Source organism: Sinohyriopsis cumingii, chromosome 2 (assembly GCF_028554795.1).
Source record: "Sinohyriopsis cumingii isolate HCF-2022 chromosome 2, ASM2855479v2, whole genome shotgun sequence".
Taxonomy (NCBI): Eukaryota; Metazoa; Mollusca; class Bivalvia; order Unionida; family Unionidae; genus Sinohyriopsis; species Sinohyriopsis cumingii.
This window is the reverse complement of record NC_142962.1, coordinates 105,398,717-105,418,850: the sequence shown is the minus strand read 5'-3', so window position 1 is coordinate 105,418,850 and position 20,134 is coordinate 105,398,717. Positions and strand designations below refer to the sequence as shown.

Sequence of the window (20,134 nt, the reverse complement as noted above, 5' to 3'; positions counted from 1 at the left end):
CAAGCAAGGACATAATAAAGAACACGAGAAATCCTACCAGATATATCTTATGCAGAAAGAACAAAAATTATCTTAAAATTCATCCATACATATATATATATATATATATATATATATATATATATATATATATATATATATATATATATATATATATATATATATATATAAAAGCTAGAAGACGGAGAGTGTGTCTGAATACTGTCTGAACGCTAGTGACAAAAATATTTAATGCAAATAATATTGGTATTATTACAAGGTTTAAAAATTAACAAATATATTTAATTTTTTTAAGAAATCACAAAATTCAGACTTTAAATATTCAGGAAGAAATAGAATTATATAGTGACACTAACGTAATGAACACAAAATGGTCACATTTATCACATACGGATAAAGATAGCACATTAACTAATGAGGAATTAAAGCCGGACTAGAGACTTTAATATTTTAAAGTGAAGTATGCATTCCAAACATTTAATAATTCAATAATGTAAGAAGCACTTTTGATAAGAGTAATAAATAGACATGTTTTCTTCTACCTAACAGCAAATTATGGATCGCTCCGTTGGCCTATTGGTAGAGCGTCTGCTTCTGATGCGGGAGGTCGCTGGTTCGAACCCCGACCGAGTCATACCAAAGACTTTTTAAAATGGTACTAACAGCCGCCTCTCTTGGCGCTCAGCATTAAGAGGTTAGTGTTAGGACAGGTCGGCCTGGTGTCAAGATAATGTGACTGGGTGGGACATCATGCTACATGTTTGCGGCCAGTGCTAAACATCACTATGCACTGTCACATTGCAGATATCGTAGCGATATGACTGAAAAATTGTTCAAGCTACGTTAAAAATCTAAATCACACACACACACACACACACAAATTATGACCCGAAGAAGGAATATCAAAATTAAATCAATAAATGAGAATAAATTTGTTTGGAATGTTATGTTCAAGGGTTAATAGCAAGGAATCAATTGCAAGTGCAGCAGAAAATAATCAAGCAATGTTTCGGTAAATCATTGAAATATTTGGCAGGATATTTATGATAAAGAATGTTTTTCAAAATGGACGTATAAAGAAAATATTATTAAATGTTCGTTAGTGCAAGATTAGCAAACTTTGCAATATGAAATCAATGTCTAAAGTAATCATCTGAGTAGTGACAACAATCAAAGTAGTGCTCACCGATAGTTTAAATAAGTTACTAATAGATCTGATGGATAATTGCATGACATGAGATGGAATGTGATACGTTATAGGAGTTTTACTATTATGATTAGGATTCGTATTATCAGTGTTAAATACCATCATAATAACGGCCACACATTTAAAAACAGGAAATATAGATTACAAAAAAGAAGTTATAATTGAAACAAAACAAGTCAGGAAATCGGATAAATAAATGTTTAAATTAATATTTACGGAGAAGCCGTTATCTTTAAAGAGGCAGTTGCAAAACGAGTAACCATGCCAGCTGTCAATATATTTGTTACCGTTACGACGTTCAGATACAAAAGAACCTGATTATTAACTTCATTATTTGCTATTTTCCCTGTCTTGAATAGTCTCTTACATTAGTATTCCTCCAAACATAACACTATTTTAGTTCCTCAAGATATTGTTTTGTATTGTTGACTGGAACGGCGATATGAATTTGTTATTAGAATATTATTTTGTAAGTTACATCTGTCTATGAAATGATCTTATGATACCATTTAAAGAATTGCTGACATCAATACATTAGCAGCACTTAATATGTAACATGATATTACAAAATACAAATTTCAAAACCAAAGATGACAACCACGCAAGGATTCGATTCAATGAGAGAAGCTAGAAATTCAGTGAAAATGCATTAAAGTTTTAAAGACCACGATTGACAGAATCAAAAGGATTATTATATTATGCTACCTGCCAGAATTGAAACAAAGTTGATAATGATGCAAAACGTTTAGCCGAACAGAAACAATGGGCATTAGAAACTGAAGGGAAAAAAATGTGCATATCTCCTTACAAAAATGTTATTTTGCATCAATCATGCAATAATCTGCAAAAATTGCAAGGCCGCAAAAAGGTTGAGTTTACTGTGAGTAAAACTCAGTAGCAGGTTTGCTCTCAATTCGCTTCTGCTGAACTTTTAAATTCTCTATTCTGATTGTTCACGAAAAGTCTGTACATAATAATAAAGTCAACATTTTGAACACGAGACTCAAGCTTGAATTCAATGTTCTAGAAATTTTCATTACAATCATGTACGATTTGTGGAACTTTCAGCATTTTATTAACTCTATTATCTCTAATAGTCTAATAACTTTCACTGTTCTGAATGTATTGCAAATATCATGTCGAATTTTGACTTTCACCGTTATAGATATACTCCAAAAATATGTCAGACTTTGAGTTTCACCGTTATAGATGTACTCCATAAATCATGTCAGATTTTTAGTTTCATCGTTATAGATGTACTTGAAGAATCATGTCGGATTTTGAGTGTCATCGTTATAGATATACTCCAAAAATAATGTCAGACTTTGAGTTTCACCGTTATAGATGTACTCCATAAATCATGTCAGATTTTTAGTTTCATCGTTATAGATGTACTTGAAGAATCATGTCGGATTTTGAGTTTCACCGTTATAGATACACTCCAAAAATAATGTCAGACTTTGAGTTTCACCGTTATAGATGTACTCCATAAATCATGTCGGATTTTTAGTTTCACCGTTATATATGTACTTGAAGAATCATGTCGGATTTTGAGTTTCACCTACTAGATGAACACCATGAATGATATAGGAATTTGAGTTTCAGCGTTATAGATGTACATGTACTTAAAAAATCATGTCGGATTTTCAGTTTCATCGTTATAGATGTACTTTAAGTATCATGTCGGATTTTTAGTTTCACCGTCATAGATATACTTAAAGAATCATGTCGGATTTTTAGTTTCACCGTTATAGATGTAAACTAAGAGTCATATCAAATTTCGAATTTCGCCGTTCTAGATGTACTGCAAGAATCAAATCATATCGGATTTTGAGTTTCACCGTTATAGATGTACTCCAAAAATCATGTCAGATTTTGAGTTTCACCGTTGTAGATCTACTACATAAATCATTTCGGATTTTGAGTTTTACCGTTATAGATGTACTTCAAGAATCATCTCGGATTTTGAGTTTCACCGTACTAGATGTACTCCATGAATGATATCGGAGTTTTTAGTTTCACCGTTATAGATGTACGTGTACTTCAAGAATCATGTCAGATTTTGAGTTTCACCGTTATAGATGTACTCTGAAAATCACATCGGAATTTGAGTTTCACCGCTATAGATTTACTCCAAAAATCATGTCGCATTTTGAGCTTCACCGTTATAGATGTACTTCAAGAATCATGTCTGATTTTTGAGTTTCACCGTAATCGATGTACTTCAAGAATCATGTCGGAATTTGAGTTTCACCGTAATAGATGTACACCATGAATCATATCGAATTTTTGAGTTTCTCCGTTCTACATGTCCTGCAAAAATCATATCGGGCTTTTAGTTTCACCGTACAAGATGTACTTTAAGAATCACATCGGATTTCGAATTTTACCTTACTAGATGTTCACCATGAATTATATCGGATTTCGAGTTTTAAACCTTATCTTAAGCTTTAAGCTGAAAACCTATGGTAATTTCAGTAATATATATCACCGTTTCGCATTTGATAGACAGTGGAAATGTTTCTGCTTTAAATAGACAAAAGTATCATATTTTTATTACCAACAGGTCAAACATACTTGTCAAGAACAATTATTTTAATCTTTGTTTACAATACTTCTACACAGCGAGTACTTAGATAAGTCTAGTGTGAAAATAGTCTTACCAGTAAGGTTTGATTTACAAGACTTAGATGATTCACCGTTGTCTTCATATTCGGTTCCACCGTTTCATGGTCGACAGAGTCAAGAAATGCACTGTATATGTTCTAAGTTGTTTAGCGAAATATTGATGGGTTCTCAAGAACTTCGACCTATTTAGCTCTCATAAATATGTTTTCCCCCTTGGAATCTACACAAGTCCCCGGTCACGTGCAATTTATAACTGGCAGCACCAGGAAATCGCTGACAGTTTCAGATCTTTGGTGCCCGAGAAGACCACCAAATTATTGGAAACCCCATGGGAATGTAACGGTATTCCAGTTGACTAGTCTGACAATGACAACATACATCAAATTCCACAATCATGCCGATCGTGTGCTGACTTAGTATCCAAAATGGAGGGAACTCGAGCTCAGAATATTTCACCTTTACATATGGCCGACAGGTGTGTAAATGTTCATGCTATATCACTTACGGCAAGGCAACGTTTTTTATCACGATTTTATGCAGGAAAAAGACAAGAAAAGTTACCTCATGCAGAATACTGCAAATCTGCATTTACGCTTTTTCTATCTAGCTGTCTGTTTCTGTCCATGCTTTTCTGCGTTCATAGATGTCTAATTCTCAATTTGTAAATGTATGTATGTATGTATGTATGTATGTATGTATGTATGTATGTATGTATGTATGTATGTATGTATGTATGTAGCTATGTGGATATGTGTCTGTATGATTTATTGGCACATTTGTATAGATAAATCAAAACTGCAATGAAAATGTAATTTCAATTTTCTTTGGGTTACTACAAAGCTCTCATCATTAAGTCTATAACTTTGTGTTCTTTAAACTTATTGCAAAAGCTTCAAAGGCAATTCAATTTATTATTTGACTAGTTAGAATAAAGCAGAATTCAAAGATTATTTATGTTTACTTTATAATATATAGTGGGGCATGGATTTCTCTTTCATACTTCTTTAACACGTGTGCTTTGATTGCAGTGCGGTAATATGTACCATATATATTCGTATATGAATCCGGTTCAGCTGTAATCTGCACACACCTAGATCTGCATAATGCACCGGCAGATCTGGGCTTATGCAGTTTGCAAGGAGTACTCAGTTGAACAAACAACATAGACCCTAATCATCCGACGTATATGACCGATCAGGGTCTTTATGTTTTTCGCTGTCGGGTTCTACTCATAAGCGAGTATATACAATACAAACATTATTCATGATAATCGTTCCCAATTTCAGACATTAATGCGACATTCTATTTCCTTTCCCATATACAACACCAGAGTTCTATGGTAGTGACTGCACATATGTATGCAGTGTTCTACGACTAGAACACTACATAAACAGCTAAATGATTATCAAAAATGTCTAGCAAATCGATCTTATTTTATTTTAGTGATCTTTGTTTTTCTTTTTTCACTACTATCAATAATTGTATTGACAATGCTATCGAAATTGCAATGTTTTCGACAAATCCCATGGTGTATGAATACAATAACACTAAAATAAAAAACAGGAAGTCATCCAATTTGCAGAGGACTTCCTCGCCTAAAATTGTATCGTTATTGAAATATTTCCTAAATTCTAACTGTTTTGTTAATATTAAATTCATTCATTCTAGATGTATCAGTTATTGGATAACTTAACTGACTATATTCCTTACTTGCTTCAACCGGAGTCATGTCAATAGATCTATGATGGTTGTTATTGTGCCTTCGCTTATCCTCGGTAAAATAACCTATTTTATAGTTTCATTTGAGTGAAATGCTTCTACATTCTAGTTGTATGGGTTATGTTGTACCTATCAAGTATATATGCCTTTTGGTCTTGGATATATATTCGGTATTTTCCTTTTCCAGGACTTTAGTTTGCAGATTATTAAACTCTTTTCTCTTATCAGACTGTCTCTATGCAGGCTTTTGTCTTAGAGTGTTTTAAAGCAATGTCCATGGCATCCCCTTATTCGTTTTTACCGCTTCAGCCCATGCGTATTTTGAGAAAACATATATCACTGTCAAAATATATTTGTATCCATCATTGTGGTTTTGAATTGCTTAATGTTAGCAATGTCTGTTAGACACTGGCTTCCCACTGATATAAAGTCTTTTAGAAAGAGTGAAAATTTGATCTCTTTTGTGTGTGCAGTGTGTGGGTTGACTATTCAGTTAAGCATTCTTTCAACTGAGAGTATTGTATTGTCTTTTAAATGTGTTCCTACAACAGATTGATATTTGTGTAATACAATAAGGGACTTTAAATGTAGTTGCAAGCATGTCTTAAATACTGTTTTTTCTCTTGGTCTGCATAGTCCACTTTTAATATAGCGATGTTCTGTTTTTATATTTAAGCTTGTCATCTGAAAGGCATAGAACATCTGTAGATTACTTGATGCTTGTCAAATCGTCTTTAGATGTTATCAAAGAGCCAACTGCTCAACTGTAAAAAAAAAAACATGTACATTTCTTGAGCAATCTGCAGCTTTTCTTCAATCCTTTCAAAACAATGAATGATTTTAGATATTGTACCAAATTATTATATTCGTACGGTTGACTCTAATACTCGATATACTCAGTCAATATTTTGTCGTTGTAAATTGAACTTTCTGTCCATAAATTGTACCTCTATTGTTTTGAATTCGTGTGAATTGACGTAATTAAATGCTCTTTCATGTGTACCGTACATTTAGCCCAATTCAATTTTGTGCATTCACCCACGTTAAATCCGTAATTAATTCTTATTTCATTTCTCACTATTTAAAATATCTTGATATCATTGAATGTTAACTTTTAATCTGCAACCTTTATCAAACTATATATATATATATATATATATATATATATATATATATATATATATATATATATATATATATATATATATATATATATATATATATATATATATATATATATATATATATATGTGTGTGTGTGTGTGTGTGTGTGTGTGTGTGTGTGTGTTTAAAATATCAAATTAACCCTTTGTTCTCACGAATGTTGCTATTCCACTCAAGTAGCTTTGAGGTCACATTTATCCCGTCCCAATTTTTGTAATGCAAATAGTTAGTGTCTCTTGATAGTTAAATATTGCAATCGCAAGGTTTCATTACTATACAGTGCTACGCAATGATTTATGTTATTTGGATACCTATTTTATGTCTTCTGGGGGAAAATTGTTTTGGTTTATTATTGTATCCTTACAGGAGTTTGTTGATCTATTATATGACTTCTGGCTAGAACTGACATGTCATTTTGTGTGTACTTTTATCAATACAGGAGTGCTTGTTGTATAAAAGGTCAGTTATCAAACTTCAATTGTTTGCTGTCCAAACTGGCTCCGTCATTCAATCTACTCTTCGTACTAAATCGATTTCATTCCCAAGTAAACTTCTTTTTTTTCTTTGTAATTTTTTAAAACATAAAATAGCATTGCTTGTTTCAAATTCCTTCTCTTTTTCTTCTCCTTGAATCTCCTTTGCCCGATGTACTTACTACTCGCTTTACCTAACTCTCTGAAGAGCTCTGGATTATTTTCTTCGACGAATGCAAACACGGTGTTTCTTTGTCCCAGCAATTACTATGAAAATAATGTTTACGTGTATGATATATGTTTTATTGGTTGTAAAAGACAGTTATTAATGCATAATTAAAGGAAAAAGTTGATAAAATATGGAATTCGTGTGACATTTGTGCATACTGCGTGGAAGTAATTGTTAAAATAACAATGCATTTTAAAGGAACTACTACTTTTGAGACCAGAGGGGCTTGAGTGCTCGATGTGGAACAACGTTTCTTCAAAATTTAGAGCTTGCAAGAGAAGACAGGTTAAACTTACCTTGACGGGCATTTGGCAACATGCTTGAAAGCATTCTGCGCGGTGTTTCCACTCGTAGCCATTGTATTCCCGTCGAAAACGGTTATCCACGGTGCTGTTTGTGAATGGTCGTGTACAGTTGTGCTTGTTCAAATGGTAGAGGTAAACAACAGTGCGAATCTCTGCAGTACGCGTTGATCCAGTTTCTACTGCTTAAATGGATCATTGTCTTACGGACTGAAATAAGCTAAAAGACAAATTTATGGATACATCCTAGGACTAACAGAAGATAAAGGGATAAAAATGCTAGGAAAAAATATGGCCACTACGAAAGACAAGGTGAAAAGAGTAAGTAGAGCAACGTGTCAGTTTATGTTTGTTTTACACCTTTCTGTGGCAATTTTATGATTATAATACAGTATGAAACAAAATCTTGATAAACGCATTTAAAAGTTAAACTTCTGTGGAGTCGATTTTTGGCGACATAAAAGGAGTTTACTTTGATTGACATTTACAATGTTTTCCTTTCCGTTCCAGAAATACTTCTCTGTATTTAGACGCTATTTTATGTAACATCAACATATATTTTGTGTGTCATTTTTGTCTAATGTTAAGTAACCTAGGAATACCACCATCTAGACACCTATTCTGAAAGTGTCATTTATGCCTGTGATGTTTGTGGATTCGATCCTTTACCTGAAATTAAGTAATCAAACACAACTTATTCAAGTACTTATAAACATACTTTGATGTGTGCACAAAAAATGTTAAAATTTAATTGAAATGATACTCAGAACTTGGTTGATACTTTTAATTATGGACAAAAATTACAATTATTTAATACGGAATAAAGCTTTTGAATTTACAGCTGTATTTTATACGATTGGTGTAGATATAAATTGAGAATTGTTTAATAAATGGTGTAAAATATTGAAAAAAGACAAAATAATCTTTGATTAAAGTATGTTTGGAACAGTCAATACATATTTAAATGAACAAACTTTAATCTGTAATGTTAAGCTGCGTTTGTGGTTTGATAATACATGAAACGCATCAGCGGCGTCGCTAGGGTTGGTGTCACCCAGTGCGGTAAACTCATGGTGTCACCCATCCAGACTTCCACCATGGATTTCTTCTTCTTAAAATAACTCCAAATTTTGCTCCGACCAGCTCTGAATCTCATTCAAATAAGCACCAGGCGCTCTGCAGTCTGCATGGTGGCACCCTGTGGCTGATAGTCATGTATTTAACTAAGATCGGTTATCCGCTTATGAAATCCGACTAGACCGAGCAGTGTGTGCTCTGTAAAATTTGCAATTTTTCATTTTGGTGTCACCCCTCTGAGATGGTGTCACCCGGTGCGGTCCGCACCCCCCCCCCCCCTCACCCTCCTAGCGACGCCACTGAACGCACTCTTTCTGCAATAATTCGCACAAAGATATTTTACTCCAACAGTTAATATTTTACTCAAACAGTTAATATTTTCTCCAACAATTAATATTTTACTCGAACAGTTATTATTTTACTCCAACAATTATTATTTTACTCAAACGTTAAATATTTTACTCGAACAATTAATTTTTACTCAAACAGTTAAAAATTTACTCCAACAATTCATATTTTACTCCAACAGTTAATATTTTACCCAAATCAGTTAATTATTAGCTATAACATACAGTATTGTTTGAGTAAACCAATTAAACTCAAATTAAAAAGTCTGCTTTTTAATACCAGAATTCCAGCACATAATTTTCAGGTAGAAACGATCATTAAATCGACAGTGAAAATAACTGTAGGACAGGTAAGAACTGTGATACTTCAGACGTTACAGATGAAGTCCATTTTATTCTTACATGTAAACAATGATCACATTAGACTTTTCATGACAGCGAGGAAGTGTAGGAATAACATGGCCGAAAGAACATTAAAGGTGAATTGTATTGATACTGTTTATTATAGGAACACGTACAATGCCTGCACAATACCTTTTACTTTTCAATAATTAACTTCTAATATCTCTCCCCCATACAGAGACACTGTACAGACACTGTACACACGCACACACGCACACATATTACAGTGACACACTGTACAGTCTCATACTGTACAGAAGAAGAAAAGAATTTTGTTACCAAACGTACTGCACCCTCTATTCACATGTATCACAGGATTAACACGTGGAAAGATTTCACTTTTGTCCTCTGATTCTTAAACATCTGTTTCTACGTGCTAGCCCCGTAATTTCTATTATCACGATATCTTACATTCGTGTGCAGGAGCTGACAAAATCAGTTTGCACAGTTACAGAATCACACCTAATAAAAAATTAAAGAAGTTAATCTCAACTTTACAGACAAAAAAGATTGTTGTCATCTCTCTCTCTCGCACACACACACACACACACATATATATATATATATATATATATATATATATATATATATATATATATATATATATATATATATATAACGCTTACGAGTAAAGGGACTGTTATTCAAGTTACCGTAGTTTACACAAAGCACCACAAGTATTAAAGCTTACGCGTAAAGTTGTTAGTCAAGTTCTTGAAGTTTTCAACATCGTCCACGATTCGTAAAGCTTACGCATTAATGAAATGTTATTTACGTTATTGAAGTTTTCAGAATCGTTCAGGAGTCGTAAAGCTTACGAGTAAAGGGACTGTGATGTGTTTTTCTCTGTTAGTTTTGCTCTTACATTGTTGCATATCGACCAAAGATCTACATGAAAACGAAATATGTCCGTATCGTTTCCTTGAGAAGTCCAGGGCTAGTGTAGGGAGCGAGTGGGATAAGCTGGAGGCTTGATGTAGAAAGGTCGGGAACTTGATGGAGAGAGAGAGAGAGAGGTGGCTTAATTTAGAGAGGTCGGGGCTTGATGTAATGAGGTCGAGGGCTTGATGTATGGAAGAAGGGGGTTTGATGTATGGAGGCAGTGGGCTTGATGTAGAGAGATAGAAACAAAATGTGCTAACCTTTTTCTGTCAAACATATAGCTATAACATCGATATGAGGACTGTATGACCATATAATCATACATCACATTTAATGTTAAGGATATATCATCTGAAATTTCGTCAATACAGCATTTTTTAAAATTTGTTGTTGTTGTTGTTTTAATGGCAATATATTCTTGTTTGACATAAATTAGGACTTTATCTTGTCTGGGCTTATGTTTCTAATAAGTATACACTAGTGCATTCGTTCTTCACTTGTAAGAAGACGTTTTACAGATATGAGTTTGGCAAATGTTGGATAGATTAATTGTTGCCATATGTGATTTCGGGGTCGTGTATCAAACTGTGTGTATAATAGACAGTGATTTACCTAAACCGCATTCGAACAAAGACTCAATGAACTCGATATTGTCTTTCTTGATGTGCATCTATAATTTTACCAGTATTTCGTCATTGGGTTCAACCAATCAGGATTTGCTATTTCGATTTTTGCTTTCATTCGAAGATATGATTCGCTTGGTGTTAATTCTTTGTCTCTGATGACTATTAGCGTCATTTAAGACTGCCAGATCGTGTTGCAAAATGACATATGCATAGAAAATAACAGTCTATTAATAATTTTCAGGATTATTTGAATAATCTTTAGAAATTCTTCATCTGTAAGAATAAAGAATTTCAAGGCGTGATAAATAATTAACCAGAATTAGCGATTCCCTGCCAGCAAGAAAAGGCAGTTCTAGCACATTTGTAGAATAACACGAATTATTTGTTTCCAAAGTATGAAATACACAGATTTCATATGGCTTGTAAAGTTCAAATTTGTTTGGGGCACAAGAGACAATTTTGAACTCAAGTTTTAAATATTAGTGTTGAAAATCTTGCCAGACATTTCGGTAAATTTTCGAAATTCGGAAATCCTGTATGATTGTATATATTTCAAATTCTACTACCATAGCGATTTACTTTATTTAACGAAACATCCACCGTCGATTTTTTTCTGCATACACAGTTTCTAACCTCTAATGGGCTATGCTATCAGCATTTGCCTAGGATGTGCCACGTGAACTTTTTTTTTAATGCATATTGTTCGGACTCTATATTCTTAAACTAAATAACAGAAAAGAGCGAAAAATAACAAGTTTTGTAAAATTCAACAATTGTTTTTACTTCCCTAGAATACAAAAGTGAAAATTTTAAAAATAACTTACAGTATTGTGAATTAAATCCCAAATGGTCCTAAAAGTTCTATCACAAGTCCAGATGTATAAAGTTCCAATTAAATTCAGGTGGTATTCCAAAACTGTTCTTACATTGAATGTGTTGATGTTCCTGTAGCCTGGAATGTGTTAATTTGCCAGTTGCCTGGATAGTGGCGATGTGCTAAGAGTATTTGATGTAGCACATTAATATAATCAAAATATGTTCTTGTCTGAATTCACTATAATTCCAAATTAATGCTCCAGTCAAATTATATTATTGATGTGCAATTTGTATTTCCAGTGCATAATAATTTGCAAATGAAAAACTTAGCACAACAATAAGACTGATTCTACTACAAGATGTTAATGCAACAGTGAGTCATTTTTATAAAAACAAGACTATAAATCCTCTACTTGACCTAGATCACAATTACCATTTTCTGCAAGTACAGTGTCACTTAATAGAAACTTCCATTCTAGAAATGTCCAGGGTCAGAATAAAGACATTTTAACTCACATTCGTTGTAATCATGTTTACATTAATAATAATCTGGCTATTTAATCCTCTATCATTGAGAAAAGTTTAGCTGTACATTCTGTTGTTTACGAAAGAAATGTCCCTAGTCAGGAACACTAAGAACTTTATTTTGGAAAAGGTTAGGTACTAAATTCTAAAAATACAAGTGTTATATAAATGACCCTCTCTGTAATATGTACCTATTGCCTAAAACATGTAGCCTGGTATGGTAATTCGCACGTGTGCGCAGACGACCCGAGCGTATTCGTTACCATGCGCACATCATTAAAAGAGTTAAGAAATTAAAAGCTATGGTGTACCAAATGTGTCACCTTGATTATCCGGGCGTCTATGACATATCAGACGTGTCATATCAGGTATTTCGTAACAGTGCCCATTTACCATTGATCTAGAACCTTGCCGTTCTTCACTATATTATGAAGTTAGTCAGGAAGGCAGGGTGCCAGACTGCCAGATTTATAACGAATGCCATACAATATGGTGGATAAGACGTAATAGTGTTGCTCAGTCTGAGAGAAAGAGATGTGGATAGTCTGACTTGTGAAGCAGATTCATGGCAATCACTGTTAAAGTCAATGTATTTTGTCTCCACTTAATCTTATTCTAGTCTTCGTCTTTAATGCGTTCGTACTAGACGTTATGATATTATAAAATCGCAGTATTGTGATATTATTTTGAGGCTATTCTTATGCAGTTCAAAATAGCTAATGCACTCATCTTTGATAAGAACAGCCAAACACTTCAAACACTTCAGAGGAAGGCGTCCTTTGCGTTATGAACCTATTTGGTGGAAGATCAAAAGAGGGCAAATACCGATCCATGCTCGATACCTTTCCTTCGCTTTCGTGAGTATTTGTGCAACCTGTAGGACTATGATGACGACGAATCTACTTTATACTTTCTAAGGCCTTATTTCATTACTGACGAAGCACCTATAATTCGACAATAGCCTGAGGTTGTTCCATAGAAATCCACGAGTCTACATGAAGATATCAGGAACCAAGTACGTGCATGCATATTTTGATAGGGGCGGTTCATAAATCTGAGCGCGAAACAACCAGAACGTTTCCAAGAGCAAGTTTTCTTGACAGTTAGACGGTTAAAGTTTTACAAAGTATAGGCTTAAAATGCAAGAGCTTTAGTGGGTTACGCCCTCTAGGACCCGTTTTGGGGTTCCGTCCCACGGATCCTCCGCCTGTTTGTTCCAAAGTTAGTTCTTTTTAAAGGTATGACTTTGCTAATTGTGCCAGTCTGCTGCTAGTATGTCCTATGACTATAAAGATTCATAAAAAAATTATCCAACAACTGCAAATTCTTCTAAACAAAGCAAAACCAAAGTCATGCAAATTATCCCGTATATAAACAAAAACACCCCAATTTAGGACGTGACATCATTTTTAAGTTTATAACTTTGCCCATTTACTAACGTCATCTTTTTCGATTTTATATATGTAGACTAGATTGAATAATGATAAATGAAACCGTTTTAGAACAGAAATCGGCTATACACTTGTATGCAAAATTAGGAAACTCGTTTACACAGATAAAATCCCACTCGGATGCCATTAGAAATCAGTTTATAGACGAAACGTTTTGGTGATGGTAGAAAGACTGCACAATAGCATGAAAAAAGATAGACAAAGGACATCTCTTTCAAAAGATAAAAGTCGATTCGCTGGAAGTATATGCGAAGGACGACACGTTTTACTGTCTGAGAAGTAGGAAACATATCGAATATATCATACAGACGTGTAGAAGAAATCATGACTAAAGATTTATGAATCTTCAGGAATGTTTGTGTTCTCTGTGTGCCCTAAACACTTGACAAAGAAGAAATGGGTTGACCGATGAAGATCGGGGGGGGGGGGGAATTATTATACAGGTATAAAGCTTAATTTTAAAATAAGAATATTACATTGGAAAGAAATTGGATACACTAACTTGAACCCAATGGTAAGGGATAAAACAGTTTAACGAAGCACACATGTTCGCTATCACCAATAAAGTGTTTTTGCAAATCAAATAGAACGGTTATGTGCATTAACAAGGAATATTTGCAAACCACACGGTACCAGACAATATTACATTCAATGGATAATAATATGCTAAAGCAAACAAAAATAATTGACGTGTGGTTTTACATGATACTTTTCACTTTAAGTGTCCAGACAAACTGCAGGATGAATTCATTGTGTATAATAAGATAACGCCCACGCACTCACATGCACGTTTGTAATGCAGACATTACCAAACAAACTGTCGTTAAAACATTAAACCACTCACAATAAGGCTCGGACTTAGGTCCTTGCGACTTCTGACTTTTTTACAATTTAAAAATTCGTTATCGAACTCAGCTTTGACTCGGGCTGGAATCCCATGCTGACAGAGTTTAACCATTCTAGAATCTATTTCTCAAAAAGTTTAGAGGTAGTTATTAGCACAAACGAAACACGCATTTCAAGCAAGATACCAAAAATGGAAAACATAAGACATTGAAGCTATTCCTAAACGTTGATCATCCGCTGTTACTATCCTTTTGTGAAACTAAAATTTGGAGCATCATATGTCTAAGCACTTATTTTGTCTATAGCAAAATCTTGTTTACATGCAAGCGCAGAGGGAGAGATGGACAGAAAGACGGAAAGTTATGTGCGATAATGATATAAAAATGTCATTTGACAGCCTACTTATGAAACTATTCTGAATTTTTTCTTAGACCAAGGTGTTTTATCTATAGGATAAGGATCAAGGAATGTTTATCTGTTAGTGTCTGATTAACAGTGATATCTCTCTTTAAATAAAAGACATATATCTGGCATTAAATGAGGAAAACAGATATCTGACATTAACTTTAAGAAAAGCCTTTCAGTTCCTTTTTAATCAAAATCCGATCAGCTATTGTGTACAAGAATGTAGAGTTTTGATACAGTCAGCCATATGCTTTAGGGGACTGTTCCGTTATTGTTTGTATCTTCCATCTTATCCAAATAGCCATAAAACCTAGTTTGATATACAATTGAAAAATCACTAATAGCAAAGAATATGGAATTATTATACACATAAAAAGAAAAAACCAATAATTGCTTTAGTAATACATTTGAATAAGTTTACCGCATCAGCCTGAATAGGTAACTTTATTGCTTAATACATTCTCTGACAAGTTTGTGTGGAATGAAGCAAAATATAAACCAAAGGGAGAAAATCAATCGCAACTTTCAGTTCCAAATATTGACCATTTCTGGATATGGAACAGATTGTGTTCATGGATCTTATTCCCTTTCGGATTTGGCGTTTGCTCAAAATTACTTGAGTCAGCGAAACGTATCTCACCTGAATATTGTTTGCAAAAGAAGGTATTGTATAATACAGCGTTAAAATAGAAGGTGAACGTAATTTTATAAATATGATCACGGATGGACTTCATATATGTAAGTAATTGCATTAATGAAGGTGGTTCTGAATAATACATTTTTTACAGCTTCGAAAGTAGATTCTCTCTTAGAGCTAACTTCCCAGGATTTAAAAAGCAAACTAACAGCTATAAAATGTTGTAAAAAGAAATCTAATTTCAGTTGGAATTGTAGTTTCCATAAATATGTTATACATGTCTTGGAACACATTGCCAACAAATCTATAAAGGATATAAAGGTTTCATCTACAATTTATTTGAAAAGGAAGAAAAACCAACTCCTTTAGTAAGGAGATTAAATGCATAGATCAGTAATTTAGAATAACATGATTGGCATCCGTATTTTATACTTCAAATAAAATCACACATTGCCAAGACCTTAAATGGATGTAATTAAAGACTTTATATACATACTTGGCCAAGTTATTTTACTTATAACAGTCACAATTGTCAAAGATGATATTTATTATCTGTGTTTCTTACATGCTGAAACAATATTCCATCTGTAGATCAAGAATACCACAGCTATAACCTTGTTTTCTGCAGGAAAATGTAATCTTTGGAATCAAAGAGAGAACTCAGGCTGATGATGTAAGAAATTTTTTTTTCTTTTAGCAGTGCAACTTTCTTATAAACGTAAATATTATTCCAACAAACCCAATTGGTCAAACTATATAAAGCTACTTAAATTTCATTTTAATTTCAAAAATTAAAATCTGTACAAAATTTGCAAATGGAGAAAATTTTGGTTTGATGGATATTATGCAAACAATTTACCGAATAATCACTTGTTCACAGTCTGCTGCTTTGTGAAAAAAGGGGTTTTAATTTTCACCTGACGAAGGTATTTTTTCTTTATTATATACCTTATAAGTCACCGGATACGTGTCACAGATTGTTGTGTAACTGTGACTCGAATCAGGTGTCACATGACACTTGTCACAGACTGTTGTGTAACTGACTCGAATCAGGTGACTGAGATCAGTTTTGAAAAAGCAATTTAATCACTGTGACTAAAAAGTATGTATGCTCCATTTTACGTATATGAATGCCCACATATCCTATGTTCATCTCTACTTCGAGTCTTCTTTTGCTTTTCCTGATATATTCCTTTATACAATTAATAATAGATCGCGTACATGTTTTAAAAAGGTTTTACAAAAATCCCATATATTTATGAAAGAAATGTAAACTTATGAATATGTGTATGACTTGTTAATATGAACTCTGTGCTTCAATATATTAACCAAAGTACGACAGACCAACAGATAGTAAGCAAAGTAATATTAGCAGGCGTATACCTGTGTATACCTGTGTTTGTTCATGACTACTAAAGCTGTAAAAGGTCTATTCATCATACACCTTGTATGAGTGTACCTACATCATGGTCCCATATGGTCACATAATTAGTACTATTATAAATATGGGGTCAATAAAAACAATTTAAACAAAATTGTCTAGAATTTACTCTCCTCTTGGATGGGTTTCTTCATAATTCTGTTAAGTTTAACCGTAGGTTAGCAACCAAATTGTCAAATTTTTCGAATTATGATCTTTTTCGAATATGGTTCAATATCATTGGAAAATTTATGCTAGTATGAACTGTTACCACCGTAAAAATTCTGCTTATTGAAATTCCTATTAAATAAATATCTAAGGTTAAATTCTAGACATATATCACCATAAATATGGCATTCATATAATATATAAGAATTATGTTGTGCTAAAATGTAAATTATATTTTAATTGAATTAATGTTAAACAACTTCGTGTTGATCATAAAATTAAATGTTTCGATGTTAATGCAATTTCATTTGAAATATTTGCATATTCGATCGATGATATTCCGCTAAGAACTGGTTTCTTCACTCGTGGTTGAGGGCTAGATCATCGTTAATATACTAGTGACCTTTTGTCCCGATGAAATAATATATGTGCATTACGACTAGATACTAATAACATTCCGTTCCAGCTCCTATTATTAATTTCAATTTCATCCTGACCCCTAAATGCGTATGAGATCGACTTTCCGCTTTGCCTGAATAACGAGACAAACATTGTGGCAGCTACGTGGAAACAAATATGATGATATAGGAATTTTAGCTCTTCGTATCCTGAAAGACTATTCAGAACGTAAAACCGTGGACCAGAACAAAACATTGAATTTTATTTGAAATTTAATTGTGATGAAGAAATTATAGGAATGGATTTCAGGAGATAATATTGCAAGAATTATAATGTAAGAAAAGATTCTGAAACATAAATTGAACATAGCAATGCTTCCCAATCACCTAGTAACCACCATTACAATAAACTAGAAAGAAAACTGCATCACTTCTAATTCAGTAGAAATTCCTGACATAAATCGTTTGCCAGCATTTCGCACTTGCAAAATATTTACAGAAAAGTTCATTGATATATTGAATATATTCAAAAACCTTTTAGACATAATGACTTTTTCAGGAATCCATCCGATATGTTTTCGCATCCCGAACGCTTTATTTATTTGCTTTAGTTATTTGCAATGGAGGCTTAACTGGAACATATGCTTGTCAAGCCAATCGTAATACCAAGATTTCAGCGAACCTTTCCTTTCATTCCGTCTATAAACAAAAGCACCATACATTCCTTTTCTTACAGAACATCTCGTATTGCATTCTAACGCGCCATCTATAAACAAATACATGCCTACATTTTTTCCTACCAGAATGTCTTCTTGGGAATTTAGCTAATATTACATGTAAATCTTTTATAATGCATCAAATTGAATGTTAGCCCTTTTGAATCACGTCTACGTTATCACAAAATAATTTTATTTATTGTGTTGATAGCAGGACTAACCCTGTCCATTACATTAAAATCTGAATAAATGAGCGTGATATATATATATATATATATATATATATATATATATATATATATATATATATATATATATATATATATATATATATATATATATATATATATATATATATATATATATATATATATATATATATATATATATATATATATAGGGTGTGTGTGTGTGTGTGTGAGTGAATGTGTGTGTGTTAGCGCGCGCCCTTGTCTTGGACGTCGAGATTAGGTTCGAGGTTATTGTCATTTTAGCCCAGTCAGTTAGCCTGGAATTGTTTTGTCTATCTTTCCGTTCTTCTACGTGGTGCCTACTGCTGGCCGAATCTCAGTACTGAGAGTAGGAAGAATGATGTATAATACCAGGAATATATGCATTAAGAAGGTAGGAATATTTAGGTATTTTTACGAACATCGATGTCCGAGAGTTGCTTTGATGACATATATTTATTGAATTTGTCAAGGTGCGTGTATGCTGAAGTTCCCGTTAGGTTTACCTCCTTTTTGAAACAGATGATTCCGCCATTTTGGTAAATCGTCCTGCGTTATTATTACCAGTAATAGTCGCTTTTGACATGGCACTAGATGAACACATATGGTTACAGTTCATCTCGCATATATTACTTGTTAAACATTAAGAAACGTGTGGCAATCTTCTACAGACACTCGAACTACCCCAGGTAAGTTTTAAGCCGATCAGTTTCTCTCATGCTTTTGTTGCTTACAGGTTAAGATGAACAATGACGGATAATGAATTTTCTTATGTTACGTGTTTAGGCTCGAATAAACAGTAACACAATAAAGAGTGAAAACAACAAACTTTTAAAATATATAACAAATAATTTATTTCCCTGGAAAAATACTGTAATAATGAAAAAATATGGGAACTTACGTTTTCAGAATCAAATCCCAAAATAATACAAGAATAATCCACGAATAAAATTTTTGAAGTCCTAATACTGAAATGTTCTAATGATTCCAAGTTCGATTCCTGACGAATAATCCAAGATGGAAGGCGATGACGTATGCTATATCCTGCACCGTGTTGACGTCTATAGTTTCTTGTACAAACAATAATTTATCCTCCGGTTTTGGAAATCCAAATAAAATTTTCAAGAAATGTCCTTGTTCAAGAGTTCTGTATGAATACAATAATATTTCCAGAGAAACGAATTAATCTTTTAGAGTCCAAGTAATCAGAAGAAGAATTAACATATAACTCAAAAACTCAAAAATTTTTGACATCAAGTGTTTAAAAGCCGGACTCTCAGATCTCTTTCTTTAAACATCACTATTAATACTACGTATTTCGCAATTTCGGAAATGCCTAATTGCGAAAAAGAGGATGACGTGATCATGTTAACATGTAAGTCACACAGCTCCTAATCATTTTACTCCTAGAAAAAAAGTTGTTTACTTGACCCTCAATCAAGGCCAGGAACTAAGTCAAAAATAGA

General features: G+C 33.3%; 1 protein-coding gene across 1 annotated transcript in view; it reads left to right on the top strand.

The window, feature by feature from the left end:
• Positions 1–7,817: 7,817 nt before the first annotated feature.
• LOC149805547 (neo-calmodulin-like) overlaps positions 7,818–20,134 on the top strand; it is a 31,849-nt gene continuing 19,532 nt past the window's right edge. Inside the window, exon 1 of the mRNA XM_089936400.1 lies at positions 7,818–8,043. Coding sequence (XP_089792526.1) covers positions 7,999–8,043 — 45 coding nt within the window. The 5' untranslated portion in view covers positions 7,818–7,998. The remainder of the gene's footprint in view (positions 8,044–20,134) is intronic.